Source organism: Paramormyrops kingsleyae, chromosome 7 (genome assembly GCF_048594095.1).
Source record: "Paramormyrops kingsleyae isolate MSU_618 chromosome 7, PKINGS_0.4, whole genome shotgun sequence".
Lineage (NCBI taxonomy): Eukaryota > Metazoa > Chordata > Actinopteri > Osteoglossiformes > Mormyridae > Paramormyrops > Paramormyrops kingsleyae.
The window spans coordinates 20,314,213-20,341,473 of record NC_132803.1 but is presented as its reverse complement, the minus strand read 5'-3'; the positions used below and the strand labels follow the sequence as shown (position 1 = coordinate 20,341,473).

The 27,261-nt window shown below is 39.1% G+C and overlaps 1 protein-coding gene across 6 annotated transcripts; it reads left to right on the top strand.

Moving 5' to 3' along the window:
• The first annotated feature begins 1,051 nt into the window (after positions 1-1,051).
• Positions 1,052-23,317, top strand: dmrt1 (doublesex and mab-3 related transcription factor 1). Of its 6 annotated transcripts, none has more exons than XM_072714472.1 (7): positions 1,052-1,093; positions 1,467-1,553; positions 2,522-2,740; positions 3,450-3,633; positions 5,907-6,064; positions 10,849-10,996; positions 21,551-23,317. In XM_072714472.1, the coding sequence occupies exons 3-7, from the start codon at positions 2,522-2,524 to the stop codon at positions 21,697-21,699; spliced, it is 858 nt and encodes a 285-aa protein (XP_072570573.1). In that variant the 5' UTR covers positions 1,052-1,093; positions 1,467-1,553; the 3' UTR covers positions 21,700-23,317. The 6 variants fall into 6 exon arrangements, with proteins under 6 accessions (XP_072570573.1, XP_072570572.1, XP_072570570.1 ...); XM_072714471.1 differs by lacking the exon at positions 1,052-1,093 and adding an exon at positions 1,103-1,373; XM_072714469.1 differs by lacking the exon at positions 1,052-1,093 and having other exon boundaries at positions 1,103-1,553.
• Positions 23,318-27,261: the final 3,944 nt, after the last annotated feature.

Genomic DNA, 27,261 nt, shown 5'->3' with positions numbered 1-27,261 from the left:
TGTTATTTAATGCTGACACGTTCGGTTTGGTGTCTGTTCTCGTCTGTACAGAATGGCCTCTCATTTGCTTGTGTGTACCAACCCACTCTGCCATCTTTTCACATTCAAAATTAACAAGCTCCACAAAAGTGGGAAATTTGCAGATAAGACCAGTAGCATGTCCCTCACGCCTGGCAACCAGGAACTCACAGGTGCCTGATGGACTTTAATCCATGTGCTATAGCAGGACAAGAACCACCTCAGCCTACTTTCCCACCCACCCTTGGTGAAGCAATGCTGATAAGGGGGCAACATAACTGAAGCTCCCAGCATGGGCTTGAAGCAGGACTAAACCATTTACAAGATCCTTTTCAATTCTTACTCAGAGGTATTAAATTGGGGGTGTTGAGTGAAAGGAAGGGGGCATTTTCATTTTGACAAAAAATGCAAGAAATTGGTAAACAATGAACTATTTTAAAATTAGCATTTGTACATTCTATGGGAGTACAAACATGTACTTTAAGGTGTGAAGGATATTCATTTGGGCTCTTCGGGTAATGATTTTTCAAGAATTAGTGCAGAAAATGTGGAAATATCTTGCAATGATGAATACCATATCATGTCTCTGAAATACTGATTCAAATAGACTAGCAGCTCAGTATTACCACAGTACATGGCAATAAACAATGATGGTATAAATCATCCTAACAGTAAATGCAGTATCATACAAACAAATCTAAATATCATTCTTGCTATCCCCTACCATCAACCCTAAACAGTAATACCATTGTGCTAATATTGACAAATAAAGCTGGAAATTAGCCTGATATAATGCATGACAATTCTCTTTTCTGTCTTTCTTCCTCCTGTTTACCTTTGGTAAAAACCACAGTGAAGTTTTATGCAGTGTGGATGAATGTTTTTTTTTTTTTTTAAATAGATAAAATAGGAATGTCCTTTTACAAAATGTCACATTCCTTAAGGTCAGTCACAAATAAATCAATTCTTCCTTCATGACACAAATGAGATTGCCACTTCTCCGGAAACCCCATGACATAATGTACCAAGAGGATGTGAACTGTAATTTGTCCTACTTAACTTTAGATTTCGTTGGGTGTGTTTCTCATTTATTTTGTTTGAGCATACATTTCATAAACTTGATACTTGGTCTTCTCTCTGAGATGCCTTGAGATTACATATTTTCTTCCTTCTTCAAAATGCAAAAACCTAACTGTAAAATCTGAAATTACTATATTTTTGTATCCCTCGGTATTTTAGTATCGTTCATGATGCTTCGGTAATATTGACCAATATAGGCCTATTTTTAAAAATAATTGTATGCTAACGGAAAAACGGCTGTATCGCATACAGTATTGCTCGTGTTTTTCCTTAAAGTAAGCACATTACCTTGCAAAAATAACTTTTAGCACTTAATTTCAGTGAATAGACCGATAATTATCTAAAGGAGGATTGCTTGTTTATAACAGTGAGAATCTTCAGCCGTTTGAGAAAATAAATTTATTGCACCACGGCCATTGGTGTACCCTTGCAAAAATTGCAACTTAGCCAAAAAGGTAAGCATATTTATAATATGAAATTATAGCTATGCATGCATCTGAATTTTGATTATCGTTCTTGCTATATCGTATTATATTTATAAATGTTATCTGCATATTTCGTTGCAAAAACCATACATAATTACTTAAACGTAGGCTACCTGTGTGATCTTATCTCATCTTTCGACCGCGTTTCCCGATGAAACTCGCAGGTAAAGCGTACTTGAAATTAAACGAAGTCTCCATATTGTCTTTATATAATGACAAACATTGAGAAGAATTAAATCCAAATCTGTGCTTGCATGATGTTTTGCATTTACAATGTAAATTTGTAGCCGACCTTATCAAATGCCATTAGCCTACCAAAGCCAATAAAACCACGGCGTCAACAAAATATTAATCAGACATAATATTTTTTATTGTCATTTTACCGTCAACTGCCCTGTTTTAATCTCATTTATCGTTTCACACTTGACTTGCCGCCCCCAGGTTAGCGGTCCTACAGGCTACATGTAAAATGTCTGGTTTGGGCTGATGCTGGCTTGCATGGGTACATACGGCGAGGGCCTACACAAGCCTGGCCGCTCTGTGTGTTTTTGGTTATCCTGAGTGATGGGTTTGGTGACGATAAACTGGCAAACGCCATGGCCGCGGCGCGGGATACACACAGACACGCCGAGCGGCCCCGGTAGGGAGGCAGTGCCGGGGCGGCTCCCCCGCCGGACCGTCGCGTGCCCCCGGAACGCGCCAAAGCGCGCGCTTACTGGGCTGGAACTCGCGCGGCAGAATGCAAGCTTGTTGCATTGCAAAGGACACCACGTTGCTTGCGTATAAAGTCTCAGCCCGTCACTTGACCTCCCGGACAAGGCTGTGGGGACCGTAGACTTCTCAGACGTACACTTGCATAACTGCTTGATTATTTGGTGTTTAGGAGATTTTAGTGTCGAAACCCCTCAAAATCAAATTTTTGTCCCCCTTACTCTCAGATGAGCGACGACGACCAGACGAAACATCACATGGAATGTGCCAGGTCCCTGTCGCCATCGACTGGCAAGAAGCTGCCGCGAATGCCTAAGTGCTCCAGATGCCGGAACCACGGCTTCGTGTCGCCTTTGAAGGGGCACAAGCGTTTTTGCAACTGGAAAGACTGCCAGTGTCAGAAGTGCAAACTGATCTCGGAACGCCAACGGGTCATGGCGGCCCAGGTACAGTATGTGATCGCCTTTTACAAAAGGCGCGTACCGGGACTTTACTTTGCAATAAATAGCATGATTAAGGTAGGTTTTTATGGTTTTCCTTTGTCGCCTATAGGCCATTAGCTAGATGCATATGAAACAGGTACATAATTGCTTTGGAGTCTCCTGTATCGTCTGCTGCCAGCGAAGTACAGATTCCTTTACTCTTAATTAATAGTTTTAAATATGTTTACCCTAACAGCAGACCTAGTTATATTTGTTTACTTTTCAAGACTGGTGTTGGATACTATGTATTAAACTGACACGTTTTTCTTACATGGAAGTAATTTTTGTTACCAGTACATATTATGCTTTATTTTGTTGCATGCTTCCTTTGCACCCTTTTGCCAATCACACATACATACAAGGTAGCTGGTCTATATATACTGAAATTTTCAAAGACTAAGTTTGTAATTTCACATTTAATTTATTATATTTAGAAAAGTCATCCAGCATTTTAGTATACATTCGTTGGTATACAGTTGCCCTCTGCCCTGTGCCCTGTGATGGACTGGCATCCTGTGAAGGGTATACCTCTGCCCTGTGCCTGCCCTGTTCTTTAAAGCATAGGCTCCTCATTTGTTGGTCCTTAGCTTGAAATTCAAGTTACCCAGAAATGATATGAATTGAGCACATGACACACAGGATCATTTGTGTTCTCATTACTTACTGACTCCAGGTGGCTCTCCGAAGGCAGCAGGCGCAGGAGGAGGAGATGGGCATTTGCAGTCCTATTCATCTGTCCGGCACTGAGCTTGTGGTTAAGGACGAGGCGACCAGGGACAGGGCCTGCTTCTTCTCCGTGGGGGAGAAGTCCCCACCTGCATCCACAACCAGCACCGCCACATCCCCCTCTGCTGCAGGTACAGCCAGCCCAGTGTCTCACATGCTCTACTCAGCCAAAGGGGGCAGTTCGGGAGTTTACACTTTCCAGAGGAGCCTAAAACCTCAATCATATTTTTAAACAAAAGGTTTTTCCATTTTAGGACTTTGAATGCTAAAAGTGTGAAGTAATGCAATAAAAAGAAAATGTATGATATGCTTAGAAAGGTTAAACAACGCTGTGACTGGAAAACATATATTTTTAATAATAATACACATGAGTTATTTTGGTGCTGTGAAATTTAATCATAAAATGGATATGTGGGTTCTTGTGATATACAGCTCTGGAAAAGATTAAAGGACCACAGCACAATTTTTTGTTTCACTCATTTCTCAATTTATGGGTGTGCGTTTGTGATTTTTTATATATATATATATATATATATATATATATATATATATATATATATATATATATATATACACAAAATTATATATATATAGGTTTCTCATTATTGAAGGACTTCTTCCTTACATTATGGGACTTCAGTCCTGCTTCTAGGAGCCTGATACGAACTGTCCTAGCAGTGCACTTCACACCTGCACTTAATGTTTCCCATTCCTTTTCATGTCATCCTACGATTCATGAGAAACTGTCAGATAAGTTAACGGTGACCTGTGGCATTAGAAAGTCACCTCTGCCCTTTACCTGGCTGGTTTCTGGTCGCTCCCAGTGTTTCTCGCTTTCCCTTATTCTTGTGTACTGCTGTCTTAGAAATTTTGAACCTGGAAGCAGCCCTGCAACGCAGTGTAGCCTCTGCCAGCAGAACCACGATTAAACCACGATGTAATAATGCAGATATATATAGTGCTCTCTTAATTTTTTTTCCCAGAATCTATATCAGTTAAAACTGTCTTGATGTGGTTAAGTGACAACTAGGAAGTGAACCGTCTACAAGTTTTCTGGCTTGTTTAAAGTAAACTTGATGCACTTACGAGTCACACTTGGACACGACACTCTATACATCCTGCTTGTGAAATATAATATTCCAGTCATATGTTATTACTTTTAAAATGTACAGTTAGTATAAAGTGTAATACAGACATTTATTTGCTTCATCTGCTGTAGTTTGTTAATATCTCTTCCTGTTATAACCCTGCATGTGACTCAGTAAAAGACTAAGATGGCCATATAATCTGCACCCCTGAACTGCACTGTTTAGCGATTAGCATAGCAGCCCAGAGCCCTCACGGAAGTGACCATTCCGCAGGGCTGTGGGAAGAGCGCTGCTCTTTACGCAACAATGCATTATGCTGCTGGCATATCTGCTGGGCACCGATTGCGTGCTGCCAAGTTGGGCCACGTCTTGATCACTCCGCGCAGCGGTGGGAGAAACACTCTGTTCCCAGTGTTCCGGAGGAGGAGAATACCAGCTAGGTCAAGGCTGCCCCGTTCCACTGATGACCGCCCCTGGTGACAGAGTGGTACAAAAGGAGTTAGGCACTGATTGGCTTTCTGCTACCAAGGTCCCAAGACCTCAGTACGGAGCAGCCGTTTCATTTTATTAAAAATTGGATCAGAACAGATAACTGAGAATGGGAGGTCAGGCATACAAACGATGGCGTCAAACGAGAAAATAATGCCTCTTTTTTGTATTTAAAGTTTGTGTCTCATTTTTAACGAGGTACGCTCTGGGTCCATTCTAACAGGACCACAGTACCTCTCTTAGATATCCGGTAGGTAAAACGTGAGAAAACGTCTGAGCACAATTGTGGCATGTTTTTAAAATTAATTTCGGTTCGTTTTTAGGTCCCGTTTGTTAATATGTTGGAAAAAAAATTTGATATTCTGTGCATATATTTATGGAAAATTATAAGTTATGGTTGAGAATTGGTTTGATTATTTAATACTTTACAATTAGTGTTTTTCCATTAAAACAATGCTTTAAAAGAATAGTAGTCTGGTGAGTGGAAAATAAAAACATTGGAATTTTAGACTGTGTTTTGTCAAAGTTGACATATGTTTTTTTCTTTAATATTTTTCCCAGTGTTCTCCAGATGGCAATAAACTATACATTTTTTCTATTAGGGATAAGAGAAGAAATACGTATCTTATAGCCGGCAGTTTGCAGTGAGACACTCTGTTCTTTGCAGTGTGTAACTGAACGGGTTATTCTTCAAAGCACAAGTCAAAAGGTCACAGTTCTGAATAGAGAAGACCTTACATTTTAAACCATGCTTCATTAATAGCAGGACTGCATAAGGTTCCTCAGTGGAGATGGGAGGAGTTTATTTATACTGTTCTTTGTTCCAGGGAGTCGTTCCACTCTGGTGTCCAGCCCTACATCCACCAGCAGGGGGCACTCTGAGGGTACATCTGACCTTGTGGTAGACGCCTCATACTACAACTTCTATCAGCCCTCACGCTACCCAACTTACTACAGCAATCTGTACAACTACCAGCAGTACCAGGTGCCTAGATCAGCTCTTTGTCTTTATTGATCCTGAGCCTGAATGGCTGTCATGCAGGAATTCAATGTTCTATGCAAGCACATAAAACTGGCTTTTGATTGCTTTAGTGCTACCACTCTCCCCTGGACTTCATCGCCCTGGCAGCTGCAGGTATTACAATGAACAGGCACAGATGAGTCTCATTATTACACATGTCGTTATCCGAGAAAACAATGGAAGATTCTTATCTTGCAAACAATCTGACTTGAGGGGAGAAATTACATTTAATGACATCATACCCAAGTCTCTCAAACAGAACAGCACACTGTACTGGTGTGGCTGTACAGTGTAAAAGGGGCTGTCTTGTAACTAGGGCCATGAATCTTTATAGAGGTTTCCAAAAGCAGCGCACAGGGGTAGGCGGTAATTAAAAATAAATGGGTCCAAACAAGTTAAATGACTCAAAACTTTATTTATGGCTTAAGTCTTCCCCTCTCGTATGCGGTTTGTTGTCCTGTCTGTTGTTCTGAATGAGGGAAGGAGCTTGGGACCTGTCTGCTATTAAAGTACAGACTGCTGGATTGGCCGGTGCGGGATAAAGGTCACTGCTTAATTCTGGGAATAGCGGCCCTCTGTGTTCTGCAAGCATGTTCCGCGTGAATCAGAAATAAGGGGAGACGATGACTGGAGTGTGGAGAGGCTTAGTGTCCGACGTCTGCTTCTCTTGAACAAGCTGGTACGTGCAAAGGGCTTCCCCCTTCCCTTCACCCTGCACATTGATAAGAGCGGTTGGTCATACACACACACACACACAGATACACGGGTCGATGCCGGGCTAATGTGGTGAAGTGCCGATCAACCGACTGCACAGGCGGATTGTTGATGGTGGTTCCTGTCAGTCCGCCGGCTTTTGTTATGTTTGTGTTGGCAGACCCACGGGGGGGGTTGGCCTCCGCCTCCCCTCCAGCAGCTCCAGTGCACCCGCGATAGCGGTTGTACCATCGTTCCGACTGACTGCCCGAGCACAGCAGGAAGGTGCGCTGCCGTCACGCTGTGCTACACGCCTACACCGTGTTTACATTTCCCCATTCTTCTTGGCCGGAACTGCAACTAATTCTGCCACAGGGAGTTCCTTACCCTTATGCTGCAGGGGCTATTAGCCCATATTAATGATGGGCAAAGTCACTGTAGGGTCGCTATTGAGCTCCAATGTCTCTTCCTGTTGTTATTTATCTGAGACACTTTTATTCAACTTTTTTTTTTGGAAAATCATGAAGTTCCTGGAACAGCTGGGGGTTAAGGGCCTTGCTAAAGGCCCGAAAGTGAGAGAACGCTGCTGAGCCTGGGATATGGACCTGTGACCCCCTGATCACAGGCACAGCGTCCAAACCCGCTCGCCCACCACCTTTACCCTACTCTCTGTCTTACATACTGTACTAACACCAAACAGGGCCAAAAAGCAAGTACACTTCATTCATTATCCCGCCATTTTCCCATTAAAATGTTTTCATTATTTGTGCATTGTCTAAGTGCAGTTCTCTTGGTCACATGTGAAGAGTTGTTTTCTGCCAGCGATAACACACATGACTGGTACTGAAACCACCCTCCCCAAATGAAGTTTTACATACATTGCAGTTATTTCATTACCAAATGTATAATTACAATGATGCTCTTTGTACTTTTGTAACCTGTTACACTCTGAATATAACGATTTACCTTCCTCCTCAGTCGGTAAACACTGACTGTCTCTTTCTACCTTAATACTATATTCATATTTAGTGATACTTTCCACTATACGATGCTTTTTTTTTTGTCCATATAGAGGCTGAACGTATATAAGGTAGCTAGCTCAAAAATCTGTACTTGGGGAATATGGGATACTTAATTTATTGCAAATTCATTACTTTGATTGATGTTAAGACGGTCTTGTTTTGTCAGGGAGCTCATGTGTGATACCTTTTAAATGTATATTTATTCAGAAAGCCAATGTGAGTGTTTTATCGTATCATAACGCTTATAGGGGCACATTACATGGTGTGTGCCGGGGAGATTGATATTGTGAGTTTGAATGCACCACTGAGGCAATGACAAATGGGATTTATGGCCGGGCAGAACAAACTCTGGCTTTAAGGAGAAGTATCGATGCACATCTGTGTGAAGCAGTTATGTTGCAGAGATGCTGATGATCAGTTGCTAATGTGTTATGTGGAAATACTTCAGTGTGTTGTTTAATCATAGCAATGAAATCATTTGTATATAGACACTTTCTGTTCAAAAAGTGTGATTTTCAAAATCTTCGACAAGACATAGATTGAGTAGTTCTTAGTAGATATTTCAATCTCACCTTCAAGTCAAGCTTTTGTCTATAGAGCTGTTTTATATTGTATAACAATAATAGTATTGTTTTGTGCAACAGTATTGTCTGTTGTTTCTTGCTTTTTCAGTCTGACATCTTGGGCACTTTATATCTGTAGACAGCTGACCACAGGGCTGCTGTAGGAGGAATAAAGGAGAGCATTTTAGCTGTCACTTCCACAATCAATCATGTTTGGAGCTAAAATACAGAAACATGTTTAAAAACAAAGAAACAGAGAGCATATAGGCAGGCACAAGGAAGAAAAGACCTTCTGCAATTTGCTTTAACTTTGAACATTAAAGAAAAATATGTATTTATTGTTCACCAATTAATGCATTTAACATGATGCAACTGATACATTAAGCTGTTGCATGAGCTGTATTTTATTAATTGACTAACTGAATAGTTTAACATCCTAATGAAGAGATCACAAAGAAACAATTCCATTAAAGGAAAATCTCTTTCCTGAGTGGTTGGAATCTTCACACGATCAAAACTTAGGAGACCTATATGAAGGATTCATCTGCTGGAATTCTTGTTCGCCGTATAGATTTATAGTTTATATCATTTAAGTACAGTATGCATGACTATCATCAGACTTCTGCTTTTTCACTGAATATTTCTGTTAGTTGCAGCATCATAGCAATAAAAATTAGCTCAACTGCTGAACTATACAAGATAGGGCCGGTGTTTGTGTTCTCTTAGGTATTTTTCAAAGGATGTGATTTATTACTTTATTGATCTGTCATATATCAATGAAAAGCCTATTGTCACGGCAGTGATGTCTGAATTAAAGACCATTTTTAAATGTTGCAAGATTAATGAAATCCTACTGTAATTTATAGTGTAATGCTCCACTGTAATTTTCAGTTTGTCCAAACTTGTAGCAAAGTGCACTTGAGGAAGAAAAAAAAAACAAAGATCGTTCTGTTTCCACCAGAAACCAGGATCCCCTTTAGGGCAGCTAGTAAACTTCAAAGACGGAACGTGATAATGCTGTGAAATCGAGGCCCCGTTCATCCCTGTGCGTGAAACATCGGTCCTGACAGTGGAAACGTGAAGCACATGGATCATGATGTCCTGAGTATTTGGGGGCACAGTAGGAATAGGAATCAGGTACAGGGACCAATCTGCATGTATCCCGGGTAAAAATGTTTTTATCTACTCTCGCATCTCCTACCTCCCAGTACATGAAGAGGTCTCTGCTGCAATGCAGGTAGAAAATGAAAATATAAGGGCGGTATACATAATCCAGACATCCGATGGTGCCAGATAAGAGCCTTTGGGGTAGGTAAAGCAAAGCAGCACATTAATAACGATGGTATGCACTGATCAAGGAGATTGAGTTTGGCAGTCAGGGAGATGTTGGGATAGTCTCTCAGTAGAAGCTGAGCAAACTATTTGCAAGGTGAACGAACGCAGTTCGACAAAAAGTTGTACAATTTCTGTGTCCGTAAAGATGCTCCAAAATATTGGCCAGCTGGAGACATTTCTCCAAAGTTTTCTTTTTAACTTTATTCTGTTTGTATTTGATCCTAATCTGGTGGTAGCTGTTATTACTTGAAAATATTTAAAGTCCACTTTGGCTTCTGCTATATTGCCCATGAGTAATGCTAGAAGTCAGTAATGTTTAAATAACCATTTATTAAGCTGTCAGGTAGGAAATTGATGGTGTGTACTATAAATGGTGACATATTACTGGCTGACAGAAATCAAATTCTATAAAAACAAAATTGAAAACCCTATCAGCCACCCACAGCAGAGCAAATGAGTTATTTTCAAGGCTCTGCAGAGATTGAATACAACTTGCCAATATTGTGTTCTGCTGTTTATTTCTGAATTAGCTACTCCTTGGAAGTTTACCCAAACAGTCAATTGCCTGAAGCTTGAGGATTTTGTTTTTCGTCTGACCACATGTATAATCAGAACGACGTATAGCCATGATAAAGATTGTAACATTAAGTCTTAACACAATAAATCGTAAAGTAGGGTTGGGTGATATTTTCACTATTCCAGATGGGGGGTGGGTCCCCCATGAAAGTCACGAGTGGGGGAGGGCAAAGGTTTAAAAAAACCACTGTGTTCCATATTACAGTAATGCAGCCCAAGCCTGTGGTAAAAGCCATGATGAGAATTTGTTTGTGCTGCTGGTAAATGTTACATTTTGTTGGCAGTGTGTAATAACAGTAATGGTAACCAGTTTTATGTGTGCGTGCCCTTTTGCTCACAATGCTTGTGGCTAATTAAATTTTAATTTAATGGTTTTCGTCTCAGTCATCCTAATTAATATATGTACTGTTGAACCTGTTCCAGCGGAATATACGCTCTGCTAAGTTTCACAGGAATGGGGAGAGGGGGATGATGATGGAGTGGTTGCTGTACTGGGGGGGGGGGGATTCTGTCGTTTCGTATTGTGAGTGTTCCTGCTGGGGTTTGTGTTTCCCTGCAGGTGCCTGCTGAGGGCCGCCTGTCTGGCCACAGTGCCCCCCCCCCGCAGTACCGCATGCACTCCTATTACTCTGCAGCCTCCTACCTGAGCCAGGGCCTAGGAACGCCTGCCTGTGTGCCCCCCATCTTCACCCTGGAGGAGACGCCCGGTGAGTATCGAGCGCTCACTCCCCCCCCCCGCTCACTCGCTCACCCAGAAAGTTCTATTACATTTCCGCTGAGAGTGTGGGAAATCCACACAATATGTGCAGTGCTACAAAACCAGAGAGTAGGACATTTTTTCCCCTTTTCATTAACACCTTTTGTTTGGAAGTAAAGTTGTGGTGAGTAATTTGTTATTGATCTGGCTACTTTACAGAGGTCTGTACCGTTATTTTGCTGCTCAGGTTTTAACCGGATGCCCTGTCCATCCATCCTTGAATCGCTTATCCTGGACTGAGTTGTAGAGCTTTAATAGGACGGAGGAATTCAAATATTTGGACATTTTAGCACTGATACTCAAACTGCCTGGGACACATGAGCACCCTTGCTGGGTGGGAGAGCGGCCATGGGTCCTTTCACCTGCCGGTGGTTGTTTATGCGGTTACCTTGACGATGCCTGTTGTCTCCCTATGTGGGTCCCTTTCCCCAAGTCAAGATGGGCCGGTCATGCACCATTACAGGATAGGAAAACACTGGTGGACTGGGTGGTCCCATTTGTGACCAGCTAGTCTACCTGAAGCTCACAAGCCAATACAAGATTTGTTTTTATGAGCACAGGTTTGCTGTGGGTGTCCTACTGCATAAATAAAGGACAATAATTAGTTTAACTAAAGGAAACTGGTGCTATAATCGGCAAAAACGACTATGTAGACTACACTATTTATTTAACAGAAATTATGTTTCTGGTAACCTGTCAAGCTAAAACCTAGATCCATCAAGTGATTTTAAGGTCATTTAAACAAAGCAGTATACTTATTCTTAATGGAGAACTTGCAGGTGAAAGTTCCAGATAAGCGAATCTTTAAGTGAAATAACATGACAAAATGTTTGTTTTAATTGCTGCTAATTAAAATGTTAATTAAATGAAACATCAGTATTAACATAATAATCTTTAGCTCAACTACAACAAAAACTTGTTTGCTGCTGGTCGCCAAAAGCAGAATTAAGATATTAAATGGATGAATTGATTAATAATCTGTTTTACTATCTTTCTTGATGTGCATGGTAAAACTTTTTATTAGCCATAATTTAATAAAATGATGTACTACTACAATACTGAGAGTTTTATACTTCATAGCTAAACGTGATTCCTCGCTGTGCGTTTGTGGGTACTGACACCTTACATAGTTACACTTTGTAATACTGTTCATGCTCTGCTGTTCTTTTTATGAATAGTGCTGCTAGCTATTTGACATGTTACTTGAAATGCACCTTTTACATTCAAGGAGCAGCAGTCCCACAGTTACTATACTCATCCATTAGTCTTCCAGTCACTTCCTGAACAGCATTATAGGAGATATTATGTCTCATATGATTAAAGTCTCATGTGTTTAAGTTTATTGGATATGTTTCCATATAGATATGTTGAAAAAAGATATGTTTGATTTGATTATACAATTTCTTGGTGAGACCTCACCTAGAATATTGTGTGCAGGTTTGGTCACCATATCTTAAAAAGGACATTGCGGCCTTAGAAAAGGTGCAGCGTAGGGCCACAAGAATGATTCCTGGTCTTAGAGGAATGTCATACGAGGAAAGGTTAGTTGAGCTAAATCTGGTCAGCCTCAAGCAAAGGAGACTGAGGGGGGACATGATCCAGGTCTATAAGATTCTAACAGGTTTGGATGCTGTTCAACCAAATAGTTACTTCAGCATTAGTTCAAATACAAGAACTAGTGGCCATAGGTGGAAATTAGCAGGAGAACATTTCAAACTGGATTTAAGGAAGCACTTCTTTACACAGCGTGTAGTCAGAGTATGGAATAGTCTTCCTGATAACGTAGTGCAAGCTGAATCCTTGGGTTCCTTTAAATCAGAGCTAGATAAGATTTTAACAACTCTGAGCTATTAGTTAAGTTCTCCCCAAGCGAGCAAGATGGGCCGAATGGCCTCCTCTCGTTTGTATAGTTCTTATGTTCTTATGTTTCTTTGCAAGAAAGCTAGGAAACTTTATTATTTACTTTTATTTAATAGAATTTTTATTTAATAAAGCAGGCTAAAGCAACTATTCAGACTTCCTGTCCGTAAAAGTAATTTCAATCATTAGATACTAACAGGTTTATTTTTTCAATTTAATAGTGTAAGAATGAATGAATAGTTTTCATTTTATTGAGCCCCATCAGTGGTCCCTGTGTCTGTTTATCTAAATCAGGTGGAGCATTTACAAGAACCTCACTGTAGGTTTTTCAGAATTCAGCCTCTGGTAGCTCAGTAGTCAACTTGCCAATTTTAATTCATGTAGGCAGTTTTCCTTGCCTATAAATTTGTGCCATTTCATTTTCTTACCAGGGTGGTATGGATGAAGTGTTCATATAAATGGAGCTGTGTGCCATTTTGATGTAACCTGGTTGCATTTTGCCTTATTTTCTGCATGAAATTATTATTTAGCTGTAGAGGGTTTCTCTAGCTCGAGTGATGTGTTAACCAGTTAGCGAGGGTGACCGGAACTAGCCATTTTTAATGTCATTTGGAAACATGTTGAAAATATTCTTAGAGGTGAAGAAAAGTCCGTTTAAAACATGGAGCTAATATCTTGGGAATTAATTTTCTTAAGATCTTGATTTTCAATACATTAAGCTGTATGTGTGTGTCAGTGTCCTTGTGCATGAAGGCCACCTACATGTACGGACACATCAACAATGGTGCGGACCGAAGATTTATGTTTAAGATTTCCTTACTCCCCATTTACAGTACATTGCACCAGAAAAAACACAGTAATACTCTTACTTATTCCAGAAAGACAGAGAGACAGACGTGTCAGGCAGAAATGGTGTGAGGACGTACGGATGTGTCACTCCACAGCTCGGTTTGAATGATTTATGGTCATAATACACGCTGACACAAATATCTGGTGGTTATAGGGTGAGCGGTGACCTTGTGCGACTGCTCCGCCCGTCACTGGCAGAGATTAGCTAACCCTGCTGTGTTAGATCAACTGCTTTGGTGTTTCTGCACAAATGTAGTAGATTATCTGTGGCTCTGAGCAATGTTCCATATAGCTGTATGCATGGAATGATGTCCTGGGAATGGTGTTCGCTCCATTTCGCTGGCCGTTCCGGGCATATTGTTGTGTACTGGGATTGATGTGTTCATGTTGATCTTGCTCTTGTAGATCATGTGTCGTGTACCACAATCAGACTTCCCCTTTTGGTGATGTCTCTAAGGCACTGGGAGAATCGGTGAAAACTACCAGAGGGAGATTACATCTGTGTGCAGATGAACCTGTATGTTTTATTGATGTTTTAGTCTTGAGGATTTAATTAAAATTTCTTTTCTTTATGGTTTAGCGAAAATTACATTAGAAGCACTGTATTGATTGTCTTGCTGGGTTTTACATTTGCTTTCTTTACTGTACTCACTGTGTCATGCTGTAGAGAGTCGGGGCACAGACACTATTAGGCTCGGGCTAGAATATGTGGTCCCTTTTAGCATACAGACAAGGACACATATCCTGTAGAAATATGTGAAAGTCCAGCAATCGTAAAGAAAATCTGGCCTGCTAGAACAGGAGAAGAGATTGATGTTAAGAAGCGGGGTTTTTCAACTTTGGAAGAAGTAGGGCCAAGAATGCAGGGAAGGTAGAGGAAATACTTTTTTAAGCCGTTATGGCTTTGCACAAAGGAGAGAGTTTTAGGAATATCAGGTTATCGATAACTATTAGTCCTCAAAGGCACGTAGATAAAAGTGGGGGGAAAAATGGCACTATAAGATTTACACAATTATGTACTGATTATTTAGTCATAAAAATACATCACCTTTAAGTCAAAGAAAAAAAGACTATTAATAAAAAACAAATTGTAAATAATTCAGGGACTCTTCATTGTTTCACTGTGAGGCTGTAAATTTTCCACAAAGCCAATAGTTAATTAAAATGTGACATGAAGTGCTGAAAGGTTAGCCACATTGAGGTATATGATTCGATTCCTTTACATCTAAATCAAGATAATTCTTTTTTTTTTTTTTTTTGGGAAAACAGTTTGGTTATTCTTGCAGTTAGGAAACACTGACCCCTCCAGCGAAACCAATTGTTAGAGACGGTGGCCTTGACAGAAATTGCTCCAGTGAGGTCCACAAGAAGCTCATATCCATCCCTGACCAAATACGGGGTGAAATAACCTTCAGGAGTGCCGGGCCGTCCTTCTGCTGGCCCTGCCGAAAATTGCCTCTTGAGTTAGTGAGCGGGAACAGTTAGGATTTATAAACAATGATGGAGCTCGTCATGCGTCTTTCCCCATCCGTCACGCTGGCAGGATGGCGGAGGCTTGAAGTGTTCTTCATAAAAACCAGCTCCCTGTGAAATACGCCCCTGCGCTGTGTTTACTGCGGGACGCTCGGCGGCGGCGGGCCACTGTAAATCCCCCGAGGCGGTTGACGCGGCCATATTTCACCTGCCGCCTCGCGCACCACACGCTGCCGATTGAGGCCCCGGCATCCCGGATGAGGTGCCCTTGTTGAGTTATGTAGAAATTTCAGTGTTATACGAGCAGCAGCATTTGGCCATTGTTAGTTTTGCTTCCTTTGTTGGGAGAAAGTTTTTTTCCCTGAAATGGGACCGTATGGCTTTTTCCTCGGTTAACTTCGTCCTGTGTTAGTCTGGTATATCAACAGTGAGGGAAGTTATCGTGGAATTGCCGTATGATTAGCCCTTTGTAATTTTGCTGTTATCTTTAGCTATGTCCCATATACAGATACTCCTCAACTGGTGATACGTTCCAAAGAACCCGTCATAAGTTGAAGATATCATAAGTTAAATATGAATATGATATGATCAATAAATAACTACCGTCACCGAATTCTAACATATTTAACATCTTAAGCTCTTCATGAGATGTTAATGCTGATGATTGGTTCAAAGACTGGAAGCGTGGCTGAGTGGATGCTACCATTGGCCAGCATCATTACAAAGAATCACATGGCGTATCGCCAGCCCAGGAACGAGAAGTTTGATTACTACTGAATCGCTATTAATTCGAAACATTGTAAAATGAGGAGTATCGATGTATATTGGATTTAACGCAATAACTGACCATCTTTTCTGCTACTTGGCCTTATCCACGAAGACTAATTGTTGATGAATGTCTCAGAATGCTTAGGATGTCTGTTCAGCCTCAGGCAAACACGTCCAGGTCGACCTCTCACAATCCCCATGACTAACAATAAGCACCCAGCTACACAACTATGGATCGCTAAAACATGGCTTTAATTGCCTGCTACACACTCTTGTACTTATTTAATGTGATGTACAGCGTCTCCATTAACAGTTGCCTTAGGCTATAGAAAGAGCAAACAGACAGTGAATGGGCTTTGTTTTATGTCCCCATCTTCAAATGATAAAAGTCACGTGGCTTCATTTGCTGTGAGGTACAAGCTCCATCTAGCTGAATAATATTTGTGATTTCTCTGCAGTTGTTAATTGTTTTTTTTTTTGTTTGGAGAAAAAAATTGCAGCATCGCTAAACTCCTGAATTGGTACATGCGGTTTGTTTACGCTTGTTATTACTTAACGTAAACAATTCCCTCCGTTCATCGATTGCCAGTTAATCTCTAGGATGTTTCGACAGATCAGATGGAAGACCTAAACCTTGAGCAGTGATCATCTGGGGTTCAGTGAGCATCGAGGGTTGATGGGATTATTACCAGATATAGTGATTTAACAGTGGCATGCGACACTTCCCAATGACATGTTCATTCAGGACAGATTAGTTAACAGTGCAGGGTTAGAGGTCATTATGTTTTAATTAGCCTCTGACCCCACCGCAATTACCTCTGTCAGTGATCACACACCAGCGGGTACATTTCTTAAAGGAGTGATAATGGGAATTTAAGCAAACCACCCCTGCAGGACAAAATCCTGTCGAAAAACAGATGCAGACACAGTATAGTGTGGAAGTCCGCTCAGTTGAAATGGTAGGGGTTAGGCTACTCTTTTGTTACTTTGTTGGTCTTGGGGACGACTTGATCCTTTTGCATGGACTTCCATCCTATCTGGAGGGATGTGTAACTGTGACTGTGTTAAACCCTTTTAATACTGGGGGCAGCATCACTTTCTTCCAGCAGTATTGACTCTGAAGCATCTGTGTCTGTTTGAAGGACCATCCGCTGCTGTTTGACAGTTTTCCACATCATTAAGCTTCCCCACTGCCCTAATGATCATCAGGCCATTGTTTAGGTGAACCTCGGTGCTCTCAGGGGCTGTCTCCAGTCAGCCAGCCTATGGGGGCTCATGACAGAAACCCCTCCCCTCTGCCTTCTGCCCTCTGACCCCCTCTCCCCAGATTGTGGTATGATTTTCAGTTCATAACAAAACAGACCACTGGTAGTTCATTGCATTGCACATATTGCTGTTTGTAAAAAGTAGTGCTTTTCAGTAAAATACTTAGTTTTACATTTATAAATGTTTTAGCTTAACTCAGCTTTGTTGGGCTGACAGTATTCTTGCTTTCAAGAGTCAACAAAACAGAGGAGCACAACTCATTTCATCCATTGATACTGCAGCATATAATAAGACTGTGAACCACAAAGGCTGCTTTGTTCTACTCAGTTTGCAGTGCAGTGTTCTCTAAATCTACAGAAAACTCTTCACATGTTCATGTCTTTCTGTTCACCCCATTAATTGCATCCATGATTCCGGCATGATGAGTACAGCGCAAATTAACAAGCAGCAGCTTTACTTGAAAGCCTAGAGGTTATTGCCGTACAAGGAGTATGGTGGAATGATCACGCATTTAGTTGCACAAGCATTAGTTTTAACGATTGCTCCCATTTTGAAGCAGTGACAAACTGCAAGCTGGCTGAATCCTGAGGCGGAAACCAATCAGGAAATTAATGGGGAGGTAAGTGACTTAAATCTGTTGCTTCCTAATTGCATCAATAGTAGACACCAAGGGGGACAGGTGACTAGCAGGGATTAGCTCTTTATGTATCTCGTGTTCATGTAAACCATTTGAGACGAAAATAATCAACTGTTCATTTGACCATATGCCTCCAGATAGTTATCTCTATTAAACATAGAAAGAAATGCAACAATTTCCCATGTCAGATAGTTCAGCCAATCAGTCATTTGGCATCTGTTTATCCATGTTTGAAATTGTATTAAAATTTATTAAAATCAGGATGGTATAGGTATTACCTTTGCCACACAACTCCAGTGTTGGGCATTTGCCTGTACACTTTCGTTTTGTATGTGTGTCTGTGGATTATGTTTATATTACATTGTGGAGACCAGGTGTCCCCCACAGTGTTATACAAGCCTGTTATTTTGACATTGGAGAGTCCCCACAAAGATATAATTATAAACCTATGTGTGTGTGTGTACACACCCTGCTCTGAACTAGCATTACATCCAACTAGTTTGGATGTGATCTTCATTAATTCAATACTTTCTTTCTTCCTATTGACCAGTTTTTTCTTAGATTCTTTGAAATCACTGTACAGTTCCTCTGACTCTTTGTCAGTAATGTCCACCATCTCTCAAATTGGTTCCTGATGTCTAGTAATTATTTGGGATTTGATAACCTTGTTCCTTTTCCACTTCACTTAGAGCTTGGGCCTAAACTCTCAGTCTCTATCACAATCTGCCTGAGGCAGTGTCATTGCTATCTTGTGACACTTTCTCTGTATCTTCCGATTTCCTTTTCCAGCATGGTAATATTCCAAATACGCTCTGATCTCTTTGTGTAATATGCATCCATAAGGTTTCCTTGGTAAGCTGGCAGTCGATATGTTGAAATTATTTTGTTGTAGGAGTCACTTAATTATCTGATGATCTGGAAATAAAATGACATAAAATACTAAGATAAAATGTAAATTATGAGAGAATGGGGTGTATTTTTAAGTTTTTGTGTTTGGTAGATAATTGATAGTATATGTTTTTGTTTTTAATGCAAATCCAAGATAGAAGATCCTACAGTTGAATAGCCTTTGTTGGGGGGAGGGGGTTGTGTTAAGGATTTTTGCTTCGTTGGATAATCTGATTTAAAAATCACAAATGTTTTGCCAAGGATTGAGAATACCATCCATGGGTTGTTAACGTATTTCCATATTCAGTTTTTGCATTCAAAATTCTTCTAAACATTACAAATAAAAATTGCAAATGAATAATTCGTTTTCAAGGATATACTATAAAATTGTTTATGTCACCCTTATGTTGCATATACAGTCGACTCTTAAGCACTGTGACTCTCCCCATTGCTGTTTTAAAATATTTTGGGGTCGTCATAAGAAATGATGTGGGATTTTTTTGGGAGTTTTGCAAATGCCGTACATGACAAGTGAAGGCCAGCAGACGACACGCAGAAAGCTTAGTGACTCATAAATGCCCCCGTGATGTGGAAGGGTTGACTGTACAGTGCTAGTCAGAAGTCTGGACACACTTGCTGAAAATGATTTATGTCCATTTCCTCCAGGCCATTAACTTATCTGGTGAATAACATGGCTAAAATAGAGACAAATGCATTATAAGTCGGTATTTCCTGACTTTTGACTGATACTATATATAAATGAAATTCTGTTATGTTGGTACTTTTTCCTTTTACATAGTCCCTCCAAAATTAAATTTTAAATTAAATATAGGTATGTATATATCCCCTGAGCAACTTAAAAGCCAAAAGTAGCAAAACTTATGAAGTGTAGTTGTAATTGACACTAATTAATCTGTATTGTATAATGAATTTCTTATTTGTATGTTTTCCCACCAAGATGAAGTTTTGGTACTTATGCAGAGCAGATACAGTGATGGAGGTCATGGTGCTCAAGCAGCTTTGAGCAGCTCTGTAATTGCCGTTAGGTCCATCTAGCTTTCTCTGCCGTAGGTGACTGTTACTACGACAAAACAGCAGCAAGCCAATTTATGGCTTGTTTAAAAGATAACAAAATAATCTTTGTGAACATAGTAAACAACTCCCGACACTCGCATGTGAAAGACTGTCCCAGCATTGCATGTATATTGCCTTTTTATCGCAGATGAGGTTGGTGCCGTCATTGGGGGCAGGATTTTACAGAGGAAGCCAAGATATTGGAATTAATTTTATACTGGTTTGATTTAGGCTAATGTGGTTATTTTGCCAGTTTCTGCTGATTACAATGTTAATAACTTAAGCAAACATGCATTGATTCTGTTAAGACCACAAATGGAGTCCATGCATTTTTATGTTTATTTGTAAAGTTCAGCATTTTCATTATATCGTTTTGCACATGTTGGTATCCCGTGTCACCTTCCTCGTGTCCCGTGCTGTCGGGGACGGGATTGGCCCCAGGCTCACTGCCATCTTGTACTGGATAAATAGTTAAAGAAATTTAATGGGTTGATGGATGGGTTTTGTACTTCCAAGGTTACTATGGTTCATTTTTATTTATCTGTATATTTAAACTTGTTTTATTTGTCTAAATATTATTCTATGTATGATGCCCAGATTTAAATATTATTTATATACATACATACATATACACACATGCACACACTCCTCACTTAACGACCGAGTTCCATTCCTATGACTATAGGTCGTTAAGTGAATTGGTCGATAAGAGAAGAGCCACCCCTTACCGATATTTCAGGGGTACTGTACTGGTAGTGGATTTGTGTCAACCATCTTTATTTATTGTTTTAATGTCAACTTTGCACCATTTATAGCATTTTTAGTATGTTTTTAAATGTTTATAATGTAGTATACTGTACACTGTAATAAGTATTGTACTGTTCCCGCTACGTGTTTTCTCTGTATGTGAGAAAAACTGTAATAAACAAAACACAGAAAAGACTTAGGAGATCTTTTATCCAACATAGCAAAATTACAACAAGCTGCTACTTTTAATCATCAATGGAATTTCAAATAAATAATATGCTAACATATATAGGCATGTATTGCCAATTAGCATCACTGCAATCCAGTGAATCACTGTTAGCATCCTTTCGCACAATACCAAATACTTTGCTTTCAAAAACAAGATACAGGGATACTTTAACGTTACACACATGTATGCTTTGCGTACTACTGGAGGTTCCTGCTCCCACAATACAAAGCATATGCATCAAACTAAAGGCAACGTATCGAAATAGTCAATGTAAACTGATGTGGGATATCAAAATAAAGGTCAATTGCTGCAAACAATATAAAACCTTCCTTTGCCAACCCAAATAAATCAGAGACCAGAACAAACCGAATAGATTAGAAAGGCCGCGCTGCCATTTCCACAAGCAAAGTTCTCGTATGGCGTACAATACCGACTGGTCAGCGAGCTGGTCATGAGTCCAGGCAGTGGGTAAACAGGTAGGTTGTTAAGTTAGGAGTGTTTGTGTGTGTGTGTGTGTGTGTGTGTGTAATGCCCCCGAGTACCTGACAGCTTGTCTCTTATTCCCCTTCATCTTAACCACAGTTTGAGGGCTAGGAGATGTTGTGGTATCAGTGTTGCATGAGTTACCCTTGATCCATCATTACCTGCAGAAGTGCTTAGATCCAGCATGTGTTCGCTGAATGTGGCCGTGTTGATGTCCTGTGTTACTGCAGTGTTTCCACATGGCAGCATCAATGACTCTGGCCCGGCTTACCTGTCCATCAATTCCCTGGTGACTTCTGAGGCAAAGCAGGAGTGCAACAGCAGTTCTGAGTCAGGAGCCTTCGCTGTGGACTCGGTCATTCAGGGGACTGGTGAATGAAGCGCTAAGGGAAGAAGAGAAGTGCTAGAGTCTAATTATTTCCTGATCAAAAATACTACTGTCAGTTCCTGAGTATAGCACTTGCCTTAAGGGGTTTCTCAGTTTTTTGTTACATTGTTACACTATTGTTTCTATTTACTTAATCTGATGAAACCTTTTTTATGCTTGGGAAGGAACAGAATATGAGTATTTTGAATCAGCTGTATAAAAGTTACAAATTATAGTTTTAAATACCACTGTTGATAATGATTCTTTCTAAAACATTTTATTTCATTGACATACTAACCAGGTCAATTCAGGGAACGCTTTTTTGTAACATTTATGTAAATGTTGACTAAAAAAGATTTTTTTCCAATGCATGAACAGCAGTCAAAAGAATCATCAGCGGTCAATGCCAATTGAAATGTATTCAGACTTTCAATGCTATTGTCACAAGCAATGTTTTGTTTTGTATGTGACACACTGCATACCCTGCTGAGGTTTGTTTATATCTGCATCACTCAAACTGAATTTTATTAACAAAGGCATTTTCAGGTTTTTTTGTGTTGAAGTTCATGTTCATGCACTTACTGTTTTCCTCTTATGGATCATAATTCTTAATACTTTTCAAAAGTGCAATGCTAAGATTTTTATCTTGAACCTTTGATTACATAGTTTTACTATTTTTAGTGTATAAATACACAACTTTGCTTCAATTTGGTATAATTTTTCCAACTTGTCTTCTGATAAAATTAATATGTCCGCTTCTTATTATGAACTAGGTTGGAAAATATGGACTAATAATTGTAAGTAATTAGCTATATATCCTAAGTAAGTTGTATTTTAGAAGGATTTCTTTGCTGGCCATTCCAGATTTAGTAGGGTCACCTCACTTGTGAAAAGGTAGGCTACATTCTGGCAGTATAATTTAGTTCAAGATGCTTGCAAACACCTTGTCATAAAGTATCCTGCTTGCATTGTCATTGAAGGACCAACCCCTGATAGTGTACAGTTCAGTGATAACATGAGTAGCGACTTCACTCAGATTAGTTTTATAAAAATAATCACATGCATGCTTACTTACTTTTTTGTTGTGAATGGGTCTGTTTTTATGGACATTTATAATGCAGTTGTGTGCTCTTGTGTGCTTTGGTTACATAAACCACAGGTAATTAACAAAATACATCTATCTGTTTTCATTATCCTAGAAGGCTTGTTTCAATGGTTTTAAATAAAGCAATGTTTAATGTTCAACTGTGTTTTGTAACTGCAGAGTTTGTCAAAATAAAAATGTATTTGTTTGTTTTGGGATGTTTTTATGAACTGGAGAAGAAAACAACTTGTATTCTCTTTGCTGTGTGCTTTTAAAACATCAGTTTGTTTTAGACCCATCTGTTGTAATCAATAACCTTACCATCTTGTTTTTTATTAAATCCACTTACTCTTAATTTCATCCACCAGTGGTTTTAGAGAGAATAATGTGGTTACCTATATAGGTTTGACATTATAAATCATTTCTTGAGACTGGATTGTAGGGCAATATTGATTGATCCTGATATATCACAGAAATTTACTGTCACTTCTGTTTTCAATTAAAGATACAATCAGTCAGATAATGACTTAATTTGATTTTACGGAAGATTGAGTTTTATCGCGTGTGGCTTTATGTTTATTTAAGGAAGACAGTTTTATTATAGTTGTCACGTACTTCCTCTGAAGTGCTGGATTCTTCTATTGTTTCACCCAGCCTATGTATAAGTTCACGATATAGTGTCACTAGATTATTTTTTTCTCTTTTCACCTGCTGGGCAATGAATCATGTTTCGTGCACTGCAGATAAAGCCGAATCCATCCCATAGACAGCACCCCGAAAGCTTGCTGACATAATGGTAAATATAAGCACTGTTGACAGTGCGAGTTTGATGGTGACCGTCTTTTCATTCTATAGGGTTGTACATTAAACACTATTTTGTTCTGAGTAGAGCTCACTATAGATCAAATAGACCTTTAAATGTTAATAACCGGAAAACACATTAAGGCCATCATCAAATTCTTAAAATAGCCATACAATTCCTTAAACGTTTATGTGTTTAATACACTTATTATTATTATTATTTTTTTATCACAAACCGGTATGCCTATAGAAACTATAGTGGATGATTGCTTATAATAAATCAGTCCCTATATTGCTGCGCTTGCCTATGCGGCGACCTTGAATAACGTTTCACCTTAAGTTTGTTTCAATTTTAATTGAGGTCAGTGAAGCTCAGAAAAACGTTTTTTTTTTTTTTTTTTTTACTTCAGTTTGACCTTATTGCTGCATTGAGTTAGCTGAAGAGTAAATGAAAGTTTACCAAACTTTTACAAATTTCGCGGTACTTATTCTGGATGGGCTGTCGTAATTGCTGCTGCCTTCAGAGCTTTTACACGTTCTAGTGCGTAGCAGGTGCTGTTCGCCGCCAGCATATTATTAATGCGCAGTCTGCATATATTAAAGTGATCCCCACAAATGAAAATAGGAATCACCGTTAGTACCTTAATGGGGTTTATTTTACATGCCCATAAACACCCAGAGGCCAAAATAGTTTTAAGGTGAAAGGAGACATTGCTAATTTGAATTGTTTACTAGGACAGCAATCCGAACCATTATTCCATAAATTGCATTATATTTATGCAGTTATAATGTAAATCTGAAAAGGATTTATGAATTTATTAAAATTTTAGAATAAGGTGTCAGTATATACCCACCAGGCCTGCGGGGGTTTCGTTAGCCATGGTCTTAAACTTTTTGATGGTCGTGTCGGTTAAAAAGCCAAACTCTTCCTAGTTCAGTTACTTGGTTTGGAATGTTGTTAAGGTAGTGAATATTTTACTGTTATTTTCCTTAGGCTATATCATGGATCTCTTGGAATCCAAATTAGAAACGTTTCATTCTTTTTATTAAAGCATTTTGCAATATAGTCTCCGGCTAATGCAAAATTAAGCTCCTAATTTGCGGCTTCATCGGAGTCTTTCTCTCTCATCACTTTTTTGTGGGTGCGGGGTCTATAGAAATCAGCGTTATTCCATGCGAAACTCGTTATCATTTACTGCACCCAGCGTCTAACACTGGTTTTCCATTTCATAGGCCTGCCGCCCCTCGACAGGGCGGTGCCAGTCGCTGGTACACAGGTCCCTGTTGGGGTCTATTTATAGGCTTATATAAATGTATAAAATGTCACCATCCTGCCTACTAGTCGATTGTTCAGGTCTGGCAATCCACTCACCTCAGGCTTCGTTAACATATTATGTTTAATGTAATTATGATTTTTTATTTATTTGTTTTGTTGTAAGTTTTAATCGAATTAAATACTTAGATGCTCCTTTGATCGTGTTCTTGATTTTTATATCGAATGCGTATTAAATTAGTGTTAAAAAGGTTAGTGAAGACTGTTGGGTAGTTTCTTTTTCTATGTTTTAACGAACGAGCAGAATTATTTTGACTACTACGAGTTATCCTGGACCGTTCATCTGATTTTTCTCATTTTGGATCTAAGCACCGGTCCGAATGAACATTTTTTTTAATGAATTGTGTTTGAGGTTTATTTTAATAGAATGCATGTTTATTTGTCTGTATTTTGTCCAGCGAAGCCTTGGTAGGGTGCATGGAATTGCAAAAACAAAACATTACCTCAAAAAATGTTAGACGATTAACCTTATGGCTGAAAGGACATATGGGTTTGGAAATGCAGCGCGATTCTTCGGTTTGTGCTGAGAATGTGGGGGCTGTCATGTGTGTAGCTTGTCACAGCTTTCTGTTACAACAATTAAGGAGCAAAAGGAAATTTCACAGGGCAGATGTCCAGCAATAATTCACTTTCTTGAAACACACCGGTAACACCCATTTTAATTTATCTGCTCACCACTGTCTCAAACAAAACAATTATTTTCCTTCTAGCATTACCCTTAAGCTTACTAATGTATTCTTTATCATAGAACAATATAATTATTAAATAATATTAGGCCTATAGTTTTTCACACAACTTTAACAAGACATGAAATACTTGTGCAATGCACTGAAAACCATACTGGCAGTGTTTATGAAACAGGCGTCATGAATAAATTAACATGCAATACACTTGCAGCTTGTTTGTTTATTCATTTGTTTGTTTGTTTTTTTGTTCAACGATATTCCACATATTTTACTTAGATAAAATTATTATGGTTGAACCCCAATCCGCAAATCAGATTTTCTCAGTCCAACTGAACAGCGAGGTAACTGGCTGGCTGGTTTGCTCATTATATGTCAGGGAAAATATTTTATACCTCTCGGTTATATGAAGAACTATAGGCCTATATATACTTACATGTATATTATGTACTTATGTATGCTTTATATATATTATTTTTATGTGGATAGTCTGTATACAGAGGGTATAGAGTATTTGAAACATTTCAAAAACGTTGAAATTCAACAATTAATATATCATCGATTGAGTGAGTAGTCAAATTCAATTAAATTATTCTAAGAATATGTAGGTATGTCCATAAATCGTTACATATATTCTCTATACGGTGTATTCTGTTAAACATCCACAGACAGCGAAACAGCTGAATTGCTGTTAAATCTCAGCTAAGTTGTTGAAATGCTACAAATACTCTGTAGGCGGACTATTCCCAATAAAATGTTACCTTATTTTCTTTTTCAATGAAATTTAAATTCCAGTATAACATTTTGAATCCGTTTCTGTACAAATTGTTTATATTAAATAGGCCTAACTATACATAAGATATGCTTAAAATATTAAGATTGGCATAAAAGCCGAAAAAAAGTCAATCACTGATTGCTACTCACCAGCGTCATACACATCTGTGAAAATAGCAATAAGAGAATAACAGCGTCATTATAGCCCTCTTTTTACGAAAACTGTATTTTAGGGAAAACCAAGCCAAACACTGTTACACTATATGGCCAGTTGCCGTTCGAAAGTTGCCTATAGGAAAAAGGATCCCCTCTAATAATGGTGATATGAAGCATAACCATTTATTATGCAGAATTGGTCCCTACATGTCCCCTGCAATCTCACACTCCCACCTGCAAATTTACTCGCCATGTGCAAAATTCGAGAACATTATAGTCACGTTAAATATTCCTGTGCTATTTTCCAATTAAAAGATTAATAGCCCTGGAAACGGAGTTCATGTGGTGAAGTTTACCATTATGGTTCCTATTCTTAAAGGCGTTATGCTAGGATCCCATTATTTGCTTGAATAAACCTTTTTAATGAGCGAAATGGGACTTGCAGTTTAGTTGTAGTGTTTTAATATGGTGAGGGTTAAGGACATTTCAGCATCAAACAAACACCTTTTTTCATCATACATGTTGTCAAACAATGAAAGATCCAAAGGCCAGCTACCGTTTAGCTCCCCATAATATTACAAACCTATATCGGTAATGTATATAACAGTTAGCCTATGGAAAATTAAATCGCAATTTCTGTTATAGACAGCTAAGGTAAAAAATAATTCCATATACAAATATGTTGTAAAGGATATCACTTACTTATAAGTATAATTAGATGAAATATTGGAGACGGTTAGTTA